We start from the raw sequence: 19,407 nt of genomic DNA, 5'->3' as shown, positions 1-19,407 counted from the left end.
GTAGGCTGGGTGGTTGTCAATGAGCCGGGCGGGCGGTGGGTGGTCAGGTGGTGGGCACAGAGGACTTTCAGAGACAGGCTTGACTTGCAACACATGGAAGGTAGGGTGAGTAAGAACAATCTGCAAGCAATCCAGCTTACATCACATCTCAGCTTTAAAAGCTCAACTCTACACTCTCTATTTCTGAATTGAGAAAGCTCCTCGGATGAGAAGCGAAACGTCTTCAGCTACAGAATAGAAGTCCAGTTGTTTTTGTTTTTTAACTTTTTTTGAATTTACCATGGCCTGGATGACTGAGAATCTACACCAGCATACACACAGAAATATAAAAGTATTTCAGTTTCACTAACTAAACATCACCCTGTACCACAGCTGTATTTACAAACAGGCACGAAACTTGTTTCACAAGTTTCCTTTCAGTCAAGCATGAATCCCAGAGAAAACCTTTGTTCTGTCAAGTGTGACAAAGCACACATTGAAGTGTGTGAACAGATGTGTTGTGGTCAGGTCGTATTTTTGTCTGGCCACTGCTGGGCGTCTCCCCTCCAGTGCCTCCTTAAATATCTTGAAACAAACAACCTCCGCTCCTTTCCTAAGTATCGGAGAGATAACTATGTCTCCCTTGGGGATGCTGCTAAAATCAGTGTGAGAAACGGAGATCTGCAGCAGACCGTGGAGCCTCCCGAAGAGCACATCAGCAGCTCTGGTACCATTCCCCATGAAAACACAGAAAACCTACAAGAATCTCTGTCTCGTTTAATCGTTCAGCAGTTCCTTGGATGTGGGAATAGTGGCTCACTTTGTGACATTACTCTGACTGAAAAAGGGAGTCCACGCAGGACTCGGTCCAGCTGGAGCTGTTTCCATTCAGGCGCTCTGCAGATTTCTTCTTGGCTCGGAGCACCATGGAGCGGGTCCATTTTGTTCTGAGAAGTGGGTCAGATAACAGAGAACTGAGCTATCACACTAATGGGTATGGTATCTGTAGCTTACAGCAGTAAACAGCAGAATCTATAAAAATAGGAAACCTTTTTTCTTTATGATTTTTATTTAAAACCCCAACCCCAGCTCAGCTTTGCCGCCAGTCAGTTAAAAACAAGTCAGTGATTAACACGCTAATGCAGATAAAATGAGGATTTTGTGGCTCAGACCTGCAGGGCCGTTTCTCGCCCAGCAACCAGGCTCCTGATGTTCCAGCCATTTGAAAATTAATAAACACTCATAACCCCTGTCATCATATGCTCCGTTGATTTACATAAACGTTCAAAACGTGATTGATATGGAAAATTGCTCAGGCATTTGCTCTGTGACTAACGCTCTTTGAGAGAAGATTTTTCAGTGGAATATTACCAACAGGTCAGAGCCGAGGGCCCCCCCCCCCCGTCTCAGATGAGATCTTACTGGGCTGTCATTACGGCTTCATATCCGTGACATTAATCATTTTGGTTCCGGTGTCCATGTGATGAATCTGCGATCTTTTCTCCCAGTGCAAACACATCCTAGCTGTCTACCTGTGCCAGGCTATGGCTGCAACTCAACAGGAGAGTGTGTCGGATCAGCAAATGTCCACGCTGCTCAGCCCGACCGGGACTCCGTGACAGCGGGTGCACCAGAACTCGGGGAGCCTCCAGGACGAGAGCTGCCGTTTAAAATGGACAGTGTGGTCCACTGCAGAGAGGACCAGAACACGGGAAAGCCGTCAGTTCGTCTCTGACAGGCTACAGATGTTGTTTTGTTTATATTTTCCTGTGGGGCTTCCGTTCATCTTGAGTAATCACTGCTGTATTTTTAGTTTATTTTTACTTTTTAAGATTTGGATCTGGATCAGTCAGGGCACATCTGCAATGTGACGTCATGACAGAAACATTTCACAGCACACGGCCTCTCCTCTATAATTTGTCACCATTTGATATAAAATAAAAACCGACCTTAACCAATATAAACATTGCCTTTATTACCAAAATAACTCACCATACATACAGATTGCATCATGTTAAAATAGCTACATCAGTTGTAGTTTTGTTGAATGAAGAAAAGAATTGCCCACAGTGGAGGTTTTTCCTGATTAGTAACAACAAGACGGCACACGGACAAACAGGAACTTTGGAATAAAAGGCAGGAATGTTGAACTTTTCTGTCTTATGTTTAAACTGAAAAAAAGAAGGCAATAGTTTGACATCAAGCAACAGCTTGCAGAAAGCTTGACACCTACAGTACTTATTTTTTTACACATCAGTCAACAAGGACAACAGTAGAACGTTACAGTGCAGTTACAGTATAGATGTCTCCATTGGAATGTACTAAAACGTTGGCACACTCCTGTGTTTTAGCCCTTGAAGTCAGTCAGAGGTGGAACACGGGACCAAACGACAGATGCGGGGAGAAGGAGAAACAGCGGAGGCAAGTGCTTGACTTGGTCAGCACCCCAGCTGAAACACATCCAAACAGGAAGTTTAAATGTCAGTGCTATGCTCATTTGTGTAGTGATGGTTTTCAGGTGACAGAAACACAGTTGGTTCTTTCACAGATGCTGTGCCTTTGCAGGGCCTTTCATTTCTCTTTTTAAATGTAGTGTAAAAGCTCTTCCTCGTCTTCTACAGGATTAATTTATTTGCTGATCAAACTCCAAAAATGCCAGATGTGCTGTAAGATTTAACTCTGTGCTGATTTAAAATTATAACGTCACACTATGGGTTACAAGTGCAATTCAAAACAATATTTCCCAGCATTGTTTGCTTCACTAGTTCTTTCTTTGTTATTTGGACCATCCTTTTTTATTTATTTTTTTTTAGAACGCATGAGATTGTTGAGCTCGGTTAAAGTAGTTCATCATAACCACGCTTTAGTGCAACATATTTATCATTTTTGGCTTATTGGGGTTTTAGACTGAGTGCTGGGGGTTTGAGCTGGACTCCTAAAGCAGGTGAGATTCATCAACACCTCGACAACCAAAAGCAAAGGAGACTTATGTAAGTCAGTAAAACTGTATCCTGTATGGAAATATGTAAATAACACTAATTTAAGGTGTTGATTAAATTATTGACACCCTGTCATTATCTGGTTCAATGTGATGCAGCTGAAAGGTCCAATTTCTGCAAGCAGGATCTTTTTTTTTTTACTTCCTGAGCTCGTGTCTGAAAGGAATAGCTCAGCCTTTTCAAAACCTTTGTGGAAAAGTTATGAACAATTAATGCCTTAGCTCTTGTAAATAGCTTCTCCAACAGCCTAATTTGGAAAAAAAAGGTTTACGACAGACGGGACTCAGGAGCTAACAGCTAATCTGAACACAGCTAAGACCAAAGTGGACAGCAGTCATCTTAAAACGTCTCCAATCAATAAAGTTTTATGCTGATTCATCTGAATGCTGTTTTATAGACCTTTACTCTGCCATCAGTTTCACATTGCATGGTTATTTGCAACTAGATGAAGCACTTTTAGGGCATCCAGCAGGAATTTCATTATATTTCTACTAAAAAAGCAGTTAATTCTAAATTGATGTAAAAGTTTAAACAATGGTCTTTGCACAACCTATGACAAAATTTGGAAGATTGGCCTCAAAATCTGCTTTGAGAGTTTTTTTTTGTTTGTTTGAATTAGCCATTATTAGTTTATCAGTATGATCCAAATAAACTCACTACTAAAGCAGTTTGTGCTGTGGATGAATAGCCAGTAGCTCATCACTCCTGTCAGACGCAAACTCTTCAAACCGCAGCTCAAAAAGCTGTCTACAGGTAATATGGAAGTTATTTGTGATCTCTTTACGGAAACCCACTTCAAAATGGCTGAACTATTCCTTTAAGATAAGGGCATGAGTCAATGCTGCAGGTGTTTGTTTTTCCCCTCTGAGAATCTGGTCGTGATGTTTAGGTCAAAGCCACTTCCTGTGGAAGATAACTGTCGCGGGCTCACAGCGGGTTTGTGACCACCGCAGTTACAACATGATGCACGCGGAAGGAAAGTCTTAGCTCTGCACTTTTGAAGGTTCTTTTAATAAAAAGGCTGTTTTTAGGCTGTCTTGTTTTTCTGTGCATACATTCTTCCTGCAAACACTGGCACTTAGTAAAGTAACAATAGAAACTATTTAACTTACAAAAAGGACTTTTTTTTTTTGTTTGTTTCATTTTTGGATGATATGTAAAGTTTCATTCTTCCATCTTTATATCCTCCTCTTAATTAGGCTTAATAAATAAATACAGAAATGTTGTCCTCTCTGTCTGTGGAGGCGGTGATGGGTTTAAAGTGATTTTAAAGGTTTACGAGCCATAAAGAAACTAACCACAAATGAAGAAACCTACTACTGTACCTTTTTAAACTCTACAAGTACAGATCTATTCACACAAAGTTGTTTTGATCAATACATTCTCAAAGACAAAGTCTCGTAATAAATGAATTATTTAACACTGGCACGGAATATTGACAATATAAACCAACAGGGCAGAAAAGAGTAGTTTGTGTTTGTAGCAGTGTCATTTCAGAATGATAGTTTCTTCAGTGTGGATCTTCTTCACAGTCCTACAAATCCAGTTAGATTCAATGTTTGTTTGTTTTTTTTATAATTCTAACCCCTTCACAACCCAAAGGTTTTGTAAGACTTGCTGTTGAACATTTCAGTGATCCCCACCTTCATCTCTTGCCACGATGTATAAATAAATCTCCACATTCGAGGCGGGATTGACATCATCTTCACATATCGTCATACCCTTGTTCTGTAAACATCAAACATCTCAGTAAAAAGCGAATTTGAGACTCAGTTGACACAGATCCCACTCCTCCGCTGTGCGTCTCTATAGCAGAGGGTCGATGGTCATGTGGATCTGGTCTCTGTGGCGTCTGCTGCCGTTGGAGCTGCGGTAAAGCTCCTCCTTGCGGCAGAGGAAGTGCTGAGACAGGATCCTACGGAAGGTGGTCCTGAAGTCCTGGATGCGGTACGCGTAAATGATGGGGTTGATCGCAGAGTTGGCATGGGACAGAATGATGGCCACGTACATGACGTACTCGGGCCTATCCAGATCCTCGTAAAACAGCTTGAGGCAGTTGAGGATGTGAACGGGCAGCCAGCAGACGGCAAACAGTCCCACGATGATGGAGAGGGACTTGGCAGCCCGGATCTCCTTCTGCAGCAGCCCCTGGTTTTGGCTGTCCCCATTGCCCACACATTTGAGCTCAATCTGTCTCAGCTGCTTCCTGGCCACGGTGAAGATCTTCACGTAGATGCCCAGCATTATGAGCAGCGGCAGCAGCACACACACAAAGAAATTGAAGTAGACCATGTACTCCATGTCCACCACGTTTTCAAAGAAACATTGTAGTTTGCAGCTCTGGGGCAAGCCTCCTCTGTGTTTGTCGTCCGTAGTGTTGCTGCATCTCAAGTACTTCGAGTTCCATCCAAAGAAGGGAATAAGGCCAATAACAAAAGAAAGGATCCATAAAATTGCTATGATTTCTCTGGCAGTCTTCCCCGTCATCAACTCCTTGTACCTGAAAAGAAAAACAAAAAATACAGCAGCTATTACTGCCTTAATAGTGTTTGCAAAGGTCAAAGGTCAAAATGATCTCACCAACCCATTTTAGTGTGTGAATCACAATATCCCAAAGGTCATCTTGACAGTAACATCATGTTTCTGATCAATATTCAACAGAGCAGAAGAAGAAAGATGGTCACTATAACTCTTCCTTTGTCAGATACGCCAGTGTTCACGCTGGTCTTCAGAGCTCGCAGTGAAACTCCGCTGCCAGATTAAAGATGAGTCTGAACATGCGGCTCGTGAATGTACATTGTTCAGTCCTCAGTAGGATTTAGGGGAGTGGGGCAGGGGGGGAAATCACTTTTGTAAACGAGTTCACATGCTGGAGTGTCTGTCAAGGAGACTTTCCACCCTGTGACTTGTTTGAAAAACCCCCAAAAAACAACAAAAGTGAACTGCTGCTGCCTCACTTTCTCTCACTCATGCACGCACAAACACTCGCATGTTGGCAAAATCAGAAACATAAAGCCGAGCCTACAAAGCCAGGAATGCACAGAGTGATCAGCTACTACAACCGGACGGTCAACACTTCTGTCTTTGTGAAAAGCTACAAATCTATGTTGACAAACACAAGACCAACACCAAATCTGCCCTGTCTGTACATTTCGGTATAAAAGTAAGTGCGCCTATTTATTATTATTTTAAGGTTTTACAAATCAGAATGAAATACAAGAACTCATCTGGTCCTCACCAAGTTGTACAACTACACAAATACAAACTCAGATGAACAATGTTCAAAATAATGTGCAATGTTACACTTAAATTAGCAAAACTAATAAAATGTAGAGCAGTGTGTAAGTAACTAAACACATCCCTATTCCTTCTGTGGACAGTAAAAGGAAAATCACAGTTTTTCAGCTCCCAAATGTTCGAGAGCTGAAAGAGCCGTCTCTTTTTGATGAGCTGAGCCAAATCATTTACATCCCAGAATTTAGCCGAAAGTCCCATCTCTTATTAGTTTAGTTAACTTTAGGATTTTTGTTACTTTTTTCCGCTCTACAACCCACCTTTTCTCAAGTGTATGTTGCACTAACTTGAGTAAATTAAAAATCAACGTCCAGTTGATGTTCTTCCCATTGACCTATTATACTAATAGACTAAATGCCCCCACTTTCTCTCCTTGCTGGGAACTGAACGGTTTTACGGAAGCTGCCATGTTGTATTTTTGGAACCAGAGTCTGCTCACTAGTGATGTGGGACTTTAAGTCCCACCTACTCCCCTTGCACACAGAGTGTCACATGAGCTTTCTTTTAGGCATGAAACAACTAATTACAGCTAAACTTATTAGAAAAATGAATATCTGAACATCCAACAGCAAGATAAGGACTATGTGAATTAAGAGTCAACATTTTAAAAAAATATGAGTTTTTTTCATTTTGTAACAATGGAAATGTTCCACTCGTTTACATGGAGGGGCTGAAGCTTGACCTGTTCCAGCTTCAGCTTCTGCGTTCATGTCAGAGGTCTACTTATTACTCAGAGACTGTTCTTTTTCTTAGTCTCATCAGTCTTGAACATTGGTCTCCAATCCTGATCCTCGAGGGCCACCATCCTGCATGTTTTACTTGTTTCCCTGCTCCAACACACCTGATTCAGTGGTTAAATCACCTCTTCATGTTCTGCAGAAGCCTGTTAATCACCTATTGATTCAAATCAGGTGTGTTGGAGCAGAGGAACAAGTAAAACATGCAGGATAGTGGCCCTCCAGGACCAGGGTTGGAGACCACTGGTCTAGACCATCAGCATGAATAAACATGGACGAAGCATTCTGGCTTCCTCTTGTTGTTCCAAACTGAAACCAAATTATCTGTTTTGATTTTTTTTGTAATGTTATATATTTTTGGAGCCCAAGAGATAAGGGGCTGAATCCTTGATACGAAAGTCTCGCCTACGCACCCTCCCAACTCGCTAACAGGTAGTGACACTGACAATCTCAACGCAACACAACACTGTTTTTAAGTCTTAAACAATTATTGCGACTAAACGTATTTTAAAAAATGCAAACTTAATCATAGGAACAAGGAACAAGGAATCAACAAAAACCAACAGCTGAAAGAAACTATCTGAGATGCTTTTTTTCTTTGAGGCAAACGTCTTGTTCGTTTGCATGGAGGGGCAGGACTTAAACTGTACTGCAACCAGCCACTGGGGGGGTGCTCATCCACGGTGGCCTCAAATTCTGGCTTGAGGTCCTCTCTCTAGTTATAGTATATGTCGATGGTCTCTGGGTTCAGAGCAGTCTTTAAACTAAAACAAAGATTCTCCCCACTGAAAAAGTTTATTAAATAATTGTGTCCTTTGAGCATCATACATGCTGCATGGATGTTTAACCGTCTCTGTATGTCCACACAGGCACTTTCCGATTGGATGTTTCCCCATCAAGGCTGGTCCACTTATAAGCCCACAGCGCTCGAGTGTTAGCCTCAATAGTTTTATCTGATCTGCTCTTCCTTCTCCAGTAGTACTGGCATTTCAACTTGAAATTGTCTTCCACCATTCGACCAAATCCTACAGATATAAATAACAGCCAGGTGCTGCTTATTAGGTCACTCGATTAGCTCATTATCAACAAGCTTGAGTGCCTCAATAAGACAGGAGTTTTGTCTGTTTCCTGCTCCATATCATTCAGACATATGTCAACACAATGAAGGAGAGACATCAGCAATGACCTTAGAGAAGCAACTGTTGCTGCCCGTCAGTCTGGGAGAGGATAAAGGTCATTGCTGAACAATTTGGAGTCCATCGTTTTACAGAGAGAAAGATTTTTCACAAAACATTTAAGACAGCTGCCAGTCTTCCCAGGGGTGACCTTAGAGGTTCACGGTCGAAATACAAACTGATCAGAGCAATGATGTTGATGTTTTTCCTCTTTGCCCCTCCCTTCTTCAGGGGCTGCCACAGTGAGCGAGCTTCACACAAAAGATTTGGTGATTGTTTTACGCCGGATGCCCTTCCTGACACAACCTGGGCTCAAACCTGCAGCCTCAGGATTACAAGACTGAGGATTATAGGCACTGAGCGCCGAGCCAAACTGATCAGAGCAAATTAATTAATTTTTTTTTTAAAAATCATAAGATATTTATCTCAGACTCTACAGGCCTCAGTTAGCACGTTCAGTGTTAAAGTTGATGACAGGACAGTAAGACCAAACTGTTCTTCTTTGGTTCAAAGTGAACTGTAGGACTTGTGTAACAATATCTTTAACAAAGAAGACAAAGGAGAAGATGTTTACCCATAACGCACAGCAGCAAGTTCTGCAAAAACCAAACAAGGCATTTCATGTTTTGCAGGACCGGGGCTCCTTACAGTCTTTGAATCGATCATGAACTCCTCTGTAGACCAAATGTGGGGGACATCTGTCTGACAGCTAAAGTTTAGACCAAACTGAGTCATGATGCAACAGAAGAATGATCCCAAACACAGCAGCTGATCTACAACAGAATGGCTCAAAAAGAAAAGAATAAAGGCATTGCAATGGTTCAGTTGATGTAGGATCCTAGAGAGCTGCACACAAAGAACCTCCTGCAAACATCAATAAACTGCAACAACCTTTGAAAGAGGAGTGGTCCAAAATTCCTCCAAACTCATGGAAGAGAACTTAAAGGTTTTATATAAGCCAAGTTTTTTATTTATTTTATTGAAGTGGTTCTACAAATTAACAAACAAATTTATTTATTTATTTTTAATCCACACTGCTTCTGCAATTTGACTTCAATTTTGATCAGTTGAATTCACAGTGTAACATGTCACACTGTGTTGTTCAGATAAAATATCTTATACCCTGATACATAAATCCTTAAAAATGAAAGAAGCTCTACTTTTTTGCATTACTTTGATGCATAATTTGAAATATATACATGAGAAATAAAAACCCTATAAGGCCAACAGACGCTCATCTGTCCTGGTTCATAAAAGCAGAGCATATTATTGCGTCTGTATTACTATGGAAATGGAGAAAAGGCTATAAATAAAAAGCTATATAGAAAAGCTATAACTGACTTAGTGGAGTCACATCAAATGTCGTTTTCCATTTGATTTTCATCCTCCATACAATTACAATCTACCTGAAGCACCAAACTGCATGCTTATGTTCCTCCTGAGGACACTATTAGCTTCAAAATGAAAATGTGCTGTTACAGTATCACAAGCTGCATCTCACATCCTCCTTCACTTAGACTCATACATATCATTATGTGAGAGTTTGGTTCACATGCTTGTGTTCACACGTGGCTGTGTTTGTTGAGGTTCACACAGCACACTAAGAGAGCACTTGCAAATAAAATTAACCAACAAAACTACCCTGACAGACTGATTTGCATTTCAGAAAAAGAAGCCTTTTGCAGCTGCATTATGCAGGAACCGGCCTACGAGTTCCATCTCAACTTTCTAAGTGATAATACAATTAAGTAGTTGATCAGCAACTGTTCCCATAAAACCACAGGCAGACTGAAACACAGAGCCGCAGATAGCAGGTGCACACGGAGGGCTGCACGTCGAGAAGCGAAGGTGAGTCACCCCTGTGTTGTCCTGACTGTCCCTATTATGTGAAGAGCGCTCGGGGCAAAACGCGCCATTTCCTTGGAGTGAATCAGACGCGTGGCCGCATGGTAATGACTCATATAGATGCTGACAGACACACACTTTTACGAACACACACACTGGAGTGAGTCTGAGATTGCGGCGACACAATGCATCTGATAACTGCTGCACAGAGCGAGCGTGAACAGAGCACATTCAGAAATGGTCACGGACTAATTTTTCTCACATTCTCTGGTCATTTAGCTGCACGAATGATGCCTGCAGACATTAGGAGGTAAAAGTTTGCACATTTGCCCCCAATTTACTATTCAACTTTTATTCTTCTGTGTCCAGCATGAAGTTTGGTTGAGAACTCCTCCTGCAGCTTTGGGAAAAAAAATACACCAATACATAAAAATGAACTGACTTGGAACAGTGGGCTTTAACTTTTGGTAGCAGCACACTGTACAGCATAGAGGAAAGTCTGAAATTTCACATCTGCAACAAAGGGATTTTAGTAGACCAATGAAAAAATCCTGCCATTTTTGTAGCTTTGTAGCTCAGGTTTACTTCAAAGAATCATTAATTGAAGTTTAACCAAGTCAGAAAGTTGAACTTTACATGACTGAACTGGCATTTTGATATCATGATCTGTTTCTACACATTTGCAGGCTAGGTTTCATGATTAAAGCTGAGGACAGACAACAAAACTTTCAGAGACTTTGCAGAAGACTTGGAGTTCACACTAACAGACTGGTTTCAGCAGATTTTTGCACGATAAAAGAAAAACCGAGGCTCACACATTTAAGAACTGTGCCTGATGGTTAATCACAGACTGTCTGGTTTGTCAAACTAACCAAAGCCAACTGAGCGCGTCAAACTCTCATCAGGTCAACAGTTTAACGAGCAAACAAACATGGACGACAATCATCTCACTGCTGCTGATGTCTGCGCACCGATCTGCTCTTCTGACGCTATTCCCTGTGTCCCACTCTCTCTTTTTCATAAGCTGAAAGCAACTCTATTTGACGTTTGGTTGGTAATCGGTTCACACAACATGAGTGCATCCAGATTCGGCTCCAGAAACATGTTTGGTTGACGGTGCCTGAGGTTCCCCTCACACACTAACACACTTTTTGTGTCATCTAGCCTGCCGACTCTCCTCAACTACTGCAGACTGGTGCAGACTTTGCACAACTGTGGATCGTGGGTAAAATCTGGCAAAAAAGAAAAAAAAAAGTATTGTCCTCAGCTTTAGATTTTACCACAAACTGTGATGTCACAAACTAACATCTGAGCTGCCTAAACTTTCCCAAATGTTTTTGCAAACAAACTCTTTTTATTCACCCAAATTTCACGCCTCTTATACAACATCAAAATGCAGACATTTTGTCTGTTTTCACCCAGTGTGGCTCACACTTCTGTAGGATTTACAGTTTTCTCTCAAACCTTTCCAGAGTGCAGACTGTGCAGACCCAAACTCTTTTTTGAAAAGTGGAAATAAGGGTATTTTTTGAAACTTGTCATATCTCCTACATAAAACACTGCAGACGAACAATCGTTTGTACACACTTACAGTTCAGAAATATTTCAATAGGACTTGTAGTTTTTGCACAGCAACTGTTTGTCTGAGGCTTAACTTCTGCTCCGTGTTTCTGTCTGCCTGTCACATTACGAGTGCTGTCAGTAAGCGACAGATGTAGGGTTGTGTTTACCATGATGACTATGAGGTACTGAAACTGCTGGCTGGGACAGGAGGAATGACTGCAGGTAGCAAAAATATTTTTTTCTGATGAACTACCACCACACCACCTTCCCCACCTAAAAAAAATAGTCACACATGCCCTAATAAGGCCTAGTTCTGGTAAACAGCAAAATGTGAATAATGTGTAGATCTATTTACAAGCACCAGCAGGCCCCACAGTGCATCCTCCTGTGTACTTTGTGTCTCAGCGTCTGTGCTTACTGTCAGTCTTACACATCTCTGCCAACACAGAAGCCCATAGAAACCCGACGTGCTGTAAATAACTGAGAGGGAAATACTCGCAGGCAGTAACTGCTGGTATTTTTGCTTTGCTGAGTGTAATTATAGCAGTTTTAATGTAGAGAAAGGAAAAATGTCACCCCGTCCAACTACATCCCTTTATGTAATGCGATTTTGACAAATGATGCCTACTCAGGCATTACTTGTCCTGGTCTCCTCACGGGATTTATGGGGGAAACGTGATAAATTAACAACCATCTAATTCTGTAAAAGGCTGTAAAGTTGAGAGTGATGAGGAAGTGGGTTCAGCATGACAAACAGGAAGTCGGTGTTATCAGGCTCCGGTTTCAGAGGGAATTTACCAGTAAAATAAAAGTCTGGTAACCATAACGACGCAGATTAATTCTTAATCATTAGCTGGTTCTGTCCCTGTGTTTTCATGATTCGAACTGCCTGTTGTTCAGAAGTGGAGTGCGAGCCCCGCCCCCGTCCTGTGACCCCCCACTGCAGGGGTCCTGGCAAGCCGCCCCGGGAGCCATGAATATTCCAGCTCTGTGCTCAGAACCACAGAGCTCATGACGACCCGCGTTTCTCCTCTCATTACCACGACTTCCTGCTGTTCGTCTCCATCATCGGCTCTGGCTTTCTTTTAATCACAAAGTACAACATCATGTGTAGGAGCCATTTCCCACAGGGCCCATCTCCCGCTCCCTCTTTTTCATCTGTGGAGACGGGGGGCGAACAACCAGCTGAATGGATTAGCTCTGGCATGACGGCAGCACGCTGGCATCTATCTTTGTTCGGCTTTCTTCTCCTGCTTCATTCTCCCCTCTCGCTCACCGCCGCTGAGCGTCCACCCCGGGGCCACTGACCTATGCCATGCCACACACACACACACACACACACACCGCCTAAACACTCACAACATCCGCTTTGATGTCCTGCTCTGTCCCCAGCACAACTATCTAACAGGTGGCCACTCAAACTGAAAACAAAGTAGATTTATGTGCTGCGTATGCAAACAGAATTCAGTCATTAACCATATTTAGACTGAATGTCTCTGCAAAATAACATGGCAGAAAGTGAGGGGAGGCAAAACACACACCTGATGACATAAAGCAGATGAAGAACAGAAAATCACACGGTTGTTTTAGCAAATTAACTTTAAATCTTTTATAGAGGCCTAACTTATTACTTAACAGTATTTCCCCCGGGTCTACTTTGTTTCAAACACACCCTGGGGTTTTGAGGGTTTGTCTAATCTCCATGCTCATGTTAACTATTTAAGAACCAATTCATACTTTAGAAATGCCACAAAAAAAGGCTAAGGCTTTGGAGCGGACATATTAATCTATGCAAGCTTCTTCTTAATAATACAACAATAATATACAGATAGAAAACTTCCAAAGAAATGCCTGAAACGTCCTTCAGCTTTCTTCTTATTTGGGACTTACTTTTTTAATCAGCTTTTAATCAGCCAGACTCTTATTTTGAAGGGTATCTGTGAGCTTTATTTGGAGACTCCAGGTTCAAATCTCTTCCTGTTTGCTCTATACCTTTCTTTATTGTAATTTCACAGAAGCTTTTACTCAGTTCTCCTAAACCGAAATTCTAATTATGATAAAATCGCTCAAATTCTATGGGATCTATGGGGTCAGCCATGAAGTAATATTAAAATAAAGAGGCATCTGTTAAATAAGTGGTGCTGAACTGTCCTGCCTGCAGTCCAGACCTCTCAACAATTAAAAACATTTGGTGCTTCATGACATGACAAATGCAGCAAAAAGACCAAGGACTGTGGAACAGCTAGAATCCTCCATCAGATAAGAATGGGACAACATTCCCTCCAAAACCTCCAGCAGCTGCTCTCCTCAGGTCCTCGACATTTACAGACTGATGTTAAAAAAAAAGAGGAAATGAACATGGACCTGGAATACGTTTCCCTCCAACTTTGTCAGAATTGCAGTTGTAAAAACTGTAAGGACTGTAAAATGCGTGGGCGTAAGAAGAGTTTTTAGAAAGTTCAGGCAGCTCAAAGGTTAGGATGTGACACATAATAACACTCTAAGTTGACCTTTTCATCAAACAACATAAAGTTGTGATTGTGTAAAAACTATAAATATCAAAATACCAGTTCAGACAAGTAAGGTCCAACATCCTGTGACTCATTTAAACTTTATTGATGCGTCTTCAGTGACGTATGTCTGAACATGTTTTAAGATGTAGTTTTTGTTTTTTTGTATGAATTTTGTAAAACTGCAAAAATAGAAAAATTATAATCATGACGGAAAGAAAATTACAGGCCGATTAGTATAAAGATGATTCGGTGCTTTTACTTCATCATGATTTTATTTAAATTATTTTAGCTACTATTTTGACTGTTTTAGCTCATGTTTTAGATATGTTTAGTTTCATGATTTCATTTAGATTATCCTATATTTCATTTAGACTATACATGATTGATCTATATTTGATTATGATGTTTCTGTGCTGTATTTGATTATTGTTGACTGTGTTGTAAAGCACTTTGAATCACCTTGTTGCTGAAAAGTGCTATATAAATAACTTTCACTTATGCATTGTTACTCTTAATAACAAAAAGACGATATTCACAGTTTGTTCTCACTCTGAGGAAGTGTTAATGTGATCGACAGGCCCTATGCAGTATTAGAACCTTAGTTATTTTGTGTTTTTTTTTTCTGAACACAGAGTGTCTGGAAACACCAGTTAAAGTTTTCTGCAGCACCACTCAGCTCAGCTCAGCTCAGCTCAGCTCAGGATTCGTGATTTTAAATTTTTATTTGCCAGCAGTGGGAGGATTATTCAGGGACTTTCCCGCAAAGCAAGAGTATTTAAAATAACACATCTCTAACAGTCCTTCACACATTCTGCTATGAAACCTTTCCCCTCTGACTCTTACATGTAATGGAAACAATGACTTCACTTCTGTGATTAATGGAGGTGAACCTCAACGTGTCCAGCTGCAACTTATGATCACAGTTAGTAATTTAATGTTTATTTTCTCCACTGATTGATGCTAAAACTAAGAGAATTATTTCTGAACTCAGACAGGCTTTCTTTATTTGATTATTCTGCATAAAAACATACATAAATAGTTGCTAATAAGCTTAATTTAACTCAGCACTTCAGCTACTTCTGTGAAGATTTAATCTTTATCAACCCACCACACAGTAAATTATACACTTTATACATGGTGTATGTTTAAATATTGTTTTAAAAAGCAAATAGTAGCAGGTTATCAAATGCATGAAGTCAGGAAAGTGTGTTGCATTTTGATATTGGACCCTTCTCAAAATTTACATCTACTTTTTTATAATTACAATAAAGATCTGTAGCTTCAAAACATGTTCTGTGTGTGGAAATGGTGTCAGGGCTTTGATGTAAAGGTTTAAATAATAATGTTTCCATTAAATGTTGTGAAACTTTGTTTTAAGGTGGCAAAATCTGCTTCGAATGTGGGTCCTGTTCAGCTACCTACAACAGGTAAGATATTAACTGTTCAGAATTTTCTTTTCAGAAGTTTCCGCCCAGAACCCCACTTGTAGTTGTCAGAAATATCTTTATTTTAAAACGATGAAGCTGATCTCTGTTTAAAGCAGAAGCCTGAGGTGTAGTGAGGTTTCACTTCCCCTGATAGCAGAGAGGTTGAGGAGATTGAGACGCTCCTCGCCTCGGAGCTCCATGATGAGCTCGAGTTTATTCCAGGGCACCGACAGCACAGAGGGTTTTTTTTCTGAGAAATCAGAACAATGAGGCCGGGGGCTTGAGCGGAACATCGAGTGGGTCCATGGCTCGGCTATCTCGAGAGGATTCAAACATCTGGCCTTCCTCTTCCACTTTAAAACATCTGCAAAACACTTTTAACTGAGACTGAATCGTGGCTTCGGAGGACTCAAAACGGGCCAAACATGTCGTCCAACCCTCACACACACACACACAGATCGTATTATCACATGTGCAGTTTATAGTGTCAGGGTGGGAGTGCAGCTTTCAGCACAAACTATTTTTAATAATGTAGAAAATGTCTCAACGTGAACTTTTCTGCAGCATCCTATAAATAGCTGAAGGTAGTTAAAGTCAGTGTTTTCTGCGTGAGGAGAGAAAACGAGGCGTGCTAAGGTTTGGTTTTAGTCTGGGAGGTCAAAAACAGATGTGTGCAACTTTTACCCCAAACTAAAGACAAAGTGTCCTTTCGTGCCACGGCGTTTGACTGTAATGGAAATGACAGCGCCGCACAAACAGCCCCCCACAACTGCAGCCCGAGGCACAGCCTTGTCCTTAAAATAAAAAAAGGAACCCGACAGCTCTCTGACACGGTGCGACTCCAAAAACAACACCACCTGCAGACAGACACTTCCCATCTGATAATCAAGCTGGTGTTCTTCAGCTCATGGAAATATCAAGCAGCACCACGCCGTCCCTGCTGGCAGCGCGGCCTGGTTCTGTTTCCACAGGCGGGTCAGGAACACAGAGGAGCTGAGAGCCATCGGGTCTTGTGGAAGTGACGCACTGTGGCAGGGAACGATCCCGTTGTGGCCAATCACACAGCCCTGTTTCCACAGAAGGTGGTAGATTGCAGGAAATGTGGGAAAACTAACAAAAAAAACCCAAACTAGAATGCAGTGTTTGGCCAACCATGTCAAAGCTGTATTTAGTTCAAAACAGGTTAAATTCAGTTTGAATTTAAAATGTTCTTTCATTTAAAAACAATATTTGCTAAGGACTGTGTTTTAAAACTGGAAAAGGAGAAACAAAAGAAGTAAAACAAAACAAAACAAAAAATTTGGCAACTATTTAGCTTTACACATCAGGGGCATGAAGTGCTTCATCAGCAAATCTGGCTGTAACATACAACTCGAGAGGGGTTTTCTGAGTGAAACTGAACAACAAAAAAAGGGAATTTCATCATCTACAGTAGAAAATACATGTTCAGCAGTCCATATAAAACATCTGCAGAAGAGGGATGAAGCTCCAAACAGGTATTGAATGGTTCTGATCTTTGGGCCCCGAGGCGGGGCAGCATTAAAACCAGACTCGATGCTTTAGTGGAAATCACTGCCTGGTTCAGGAACGCTGCTAAAACAGCACTCTGGGTGAATCCACTGCTGCGAACACAAGTTCAAACCCCTAAACGCTGCTGACTCGTCTGGACCTGAGCGCATCGACAAGTGACCAAAATAAATAAATAAAAGAAAGAAAAAGTAAACTTTTAGTATATTTCTGAAACTTTGGATTAAAAAAAGAATTACCAGCGGGTTCTCAGAGATAGGATGGGGAGTTGTGCACATTTCTTATCTGTGTAATTTCTAAAACTAGATCCAGATTCTGGAGCAACTCGTGCTGTCCTCTGAAAAAAACTTTTTTCATTCTTCTGGAAAGAACTCAAAATGACTCAAGATCTGGACCCAAACAAAGTCTTTTCTGGGCCCAGAACGGTTGTAAAATTTCAAATAGAGTGTTTTTTTATACCTGCACACTATATACATTAACTATATAATATACTAGTTTGTCTTTCCTCCTATTGCAGGTGTCAAAAAATAAACAAGAGCTATAAAACCAATATACAATCAATTTATCGTATATTTTCATGTATTTATATACAGACCTTATCTGCATCTTTTCTTTAGAAAAATGTATTTAGGCCACTTGGATGAGTTTTATTGTAAAACCACAGCTTTACCGCTTCAGCCAACAACAAACCCACATTTTGCTCAAACTAAAACAGCTTATATCTTTGTAGTAAAGTGGTTTAAATGCTAACCAGTGGTGCAGCTATAAGAGAATATTTCTCAGATGAAATATCTTGCATCAGTCAAGACATTGACTGCTTTTAAAACCAAAAGTTGCTTAAAAATTCGTCAGCAACTTTAAAAGAGCCTGCTCTGATCAAAAACAACTTGTTTCATTCCCCAGCGATTTTCCTCAGACTGCCCTGTCAGCAGCGCATTCAGTTTTTGTAATCCATTTTGTGTAACATTTTTTTACTTCAATTTTAAACCATATCTGCACACAGACCTCCTCGTGTTTGAACAAACCGCAGCAGATAGGAGATAAAACGCGCACAGCCTGCTGAGTTACTGATCTACTGGAGGGATTTACACGACTCAGATGTGTTAGAAACTGTTGCTGCTGCAGCTCATTTACGACCAAAACGAACAAAACCACAAACCAGAGCTCTGAAACCGTCATCCCCAAGTTTTAAGTGCAGATTTTTAATTGTGTTAAGAAAAAGTTGTATCCAACTATTACTCTAATTTGAGATATTAATTAGTTTTTACAGGAAATAAGCCTCACAGGAAAGCGATCAGAGCAGATACTGATCTGAGATCTGACAGCACCTGGCTCATTTATGAAGTTTGGAGAGGAAGTCGGTGCTTTTCTGCCTATAGGAAGAAACAGCTGAGCCACTCTCAGACGAGCATCCACATCTGTCTGATGGATGAAACTCTTCCAGATGTGATTCATTAGATTAATTAGAGCGCAGCCTGGTGAGATGATCAGGGTAAAGACAGACTCGTCTTGCCTGATTTCTTTCCAGGTTTCACACCCAAAATGTTGGTTCTAACAGGAAAAAAAAAATACATAAAGGCGAGGTGCACACTCACCTCAGTGGGATCTTCACGGCCAAGTATCTGTCAATGGCGATGGCCAGGAGGCTGAAAATGGAGCTCTGAGTGAGTACCAGGACGAAACAGGCGAGGAAGAGGCATCCGTAAAAGTCCAGGGGCAAGCCGATGCTGATGATGATGGCGAAGGGGATGGCCAGGCAGCCCACCAGGATGTCAGCCACGGCCAGGGACACCAGGAAATAGAAGGTGGCGTTCTTCAGGGTGCTGTTGATGGCCACAGCCCAGCACACCAGGACGTTGCCGGATATGGAGAGGATCGCAATGACTACTTCAATCACGATGTAGTACGTCTTCATCTCAGCAAAGTCTGGACCAAAACCTGCAGGCTGCTGGTTACATGGGTCACAGTCATCCGCAAACACTTCAGTCCCGGAGGAGTAAACAGCAAGAACAACAACAAGTCTCTGCGCTGTAATCCAGGAATCCTCCACAACAAGTGGCTGCGCAATCTGCCATCTGTTGGAAAGTGAGCGCATCAGGTTTGGAACAGGTTAATTGGGAGGGGGAGGGAAAAAAAAGCTTTAACTCTGATCAAATCTGTATTCTTAACTTGTCTCCTTGATGTGCACATGAGAGGGACTTACCTTAACGAGTCTGCGCATCGCCTCTGGATGTTTTCACTCCTGCAGCGACCGAGCAGCGCAGCGCCGGAGTCTGAGCGGCATCTGCTCACATCCAGAGTGTCACACACAACTTCCCTCAACTGCTGAGGGAGGGAGGGTGGGGGTG

The 19,407-nt window shown here is 41.5% G+C and overlaps 2 protein-coding genes across 2 annotated transcripts in view; one reads left to right on the top strand and one right to left on the bottom strand.

Annotated features, from left to right (window-relative positions):
• Positions 1 to 3,229, top strand: part of zswim7 (zinc finger, SWIM-type containing 7) — a 21,646-nt gene extending 18,417 nt beyond the window's left edge. The window contains exon 5 of the mRNA XM_017412703.3: positions 1,488 to 3,229. Coding sequence (XP_017268192.1) covers positions 1,488 to 1,598 — 111 coding nt within the window. The 3' untranslated portion in view covers positions 1,599 to 3,229. The remainder of the gene's footprint in view (positions 1 to 1,487) is intronic.
• Positions 3,059 to 19,373, bottom strand: adora2b (adenosine A2b receptor). The gene is made up of 3 exons (XM_017412702.3): positions 19,263 to 19,373; positions 18,655 to 19,134; positions 3,059 to 5,478 (listed from the first exon to the last, which is right to left on the bottom strand). Exons 2-3 carry the CDS (start codon positions 18,972 to 18,974, stop codon positions 4,785 to 4,787), a joined length of 1,014 nt encoding a protein of 337 aa, XP_017268191.1. The 5' UTR covers positions 18,975 to 19,134; positions 19,263 to 19,373; the 3' UTR covers positions 3,059 to 4,784.
• Between the last annotated feature and the right edge of the window lie 34 nt (positions 19,374 to 19,407).

The sequence above is a fragment of the Kryptolebias marmoratus genome, linkage group LG13 (genome assembly GCF_001649575.2).
Source record: "Kryptolebias marmoratus isolate JLee-2015 linkage group LG13, ASM164957v2, whole genome shotgun sequence".
NCBI classification, from domain to species: Eukaryota; Metazoa; Chordata; class Actinopteri; order Cyprinodontiformes; family Rivulidae; genus Kryptolebias; species Kryptolebias marmoratus.
This window is presented reverse-complemented; position numbering and strand designations above follow the sequence as displayed.

Coding starts and splice junctions, on each gene's coding strand:
- adora2b (XM_017412702.3), bottom strand. CDS start 18,974: ATGAAGACGTACTACATCGTGATTGAAGTAGTCATTGCGATCCTCTCC. Junction 5,479..18,654: donor GCCGTGAAGATCCCACTGAG/GTGAGTGTGCAC, acceptor TTTTCTTTTCAG/GTACAAGGAGTTGATGACGG.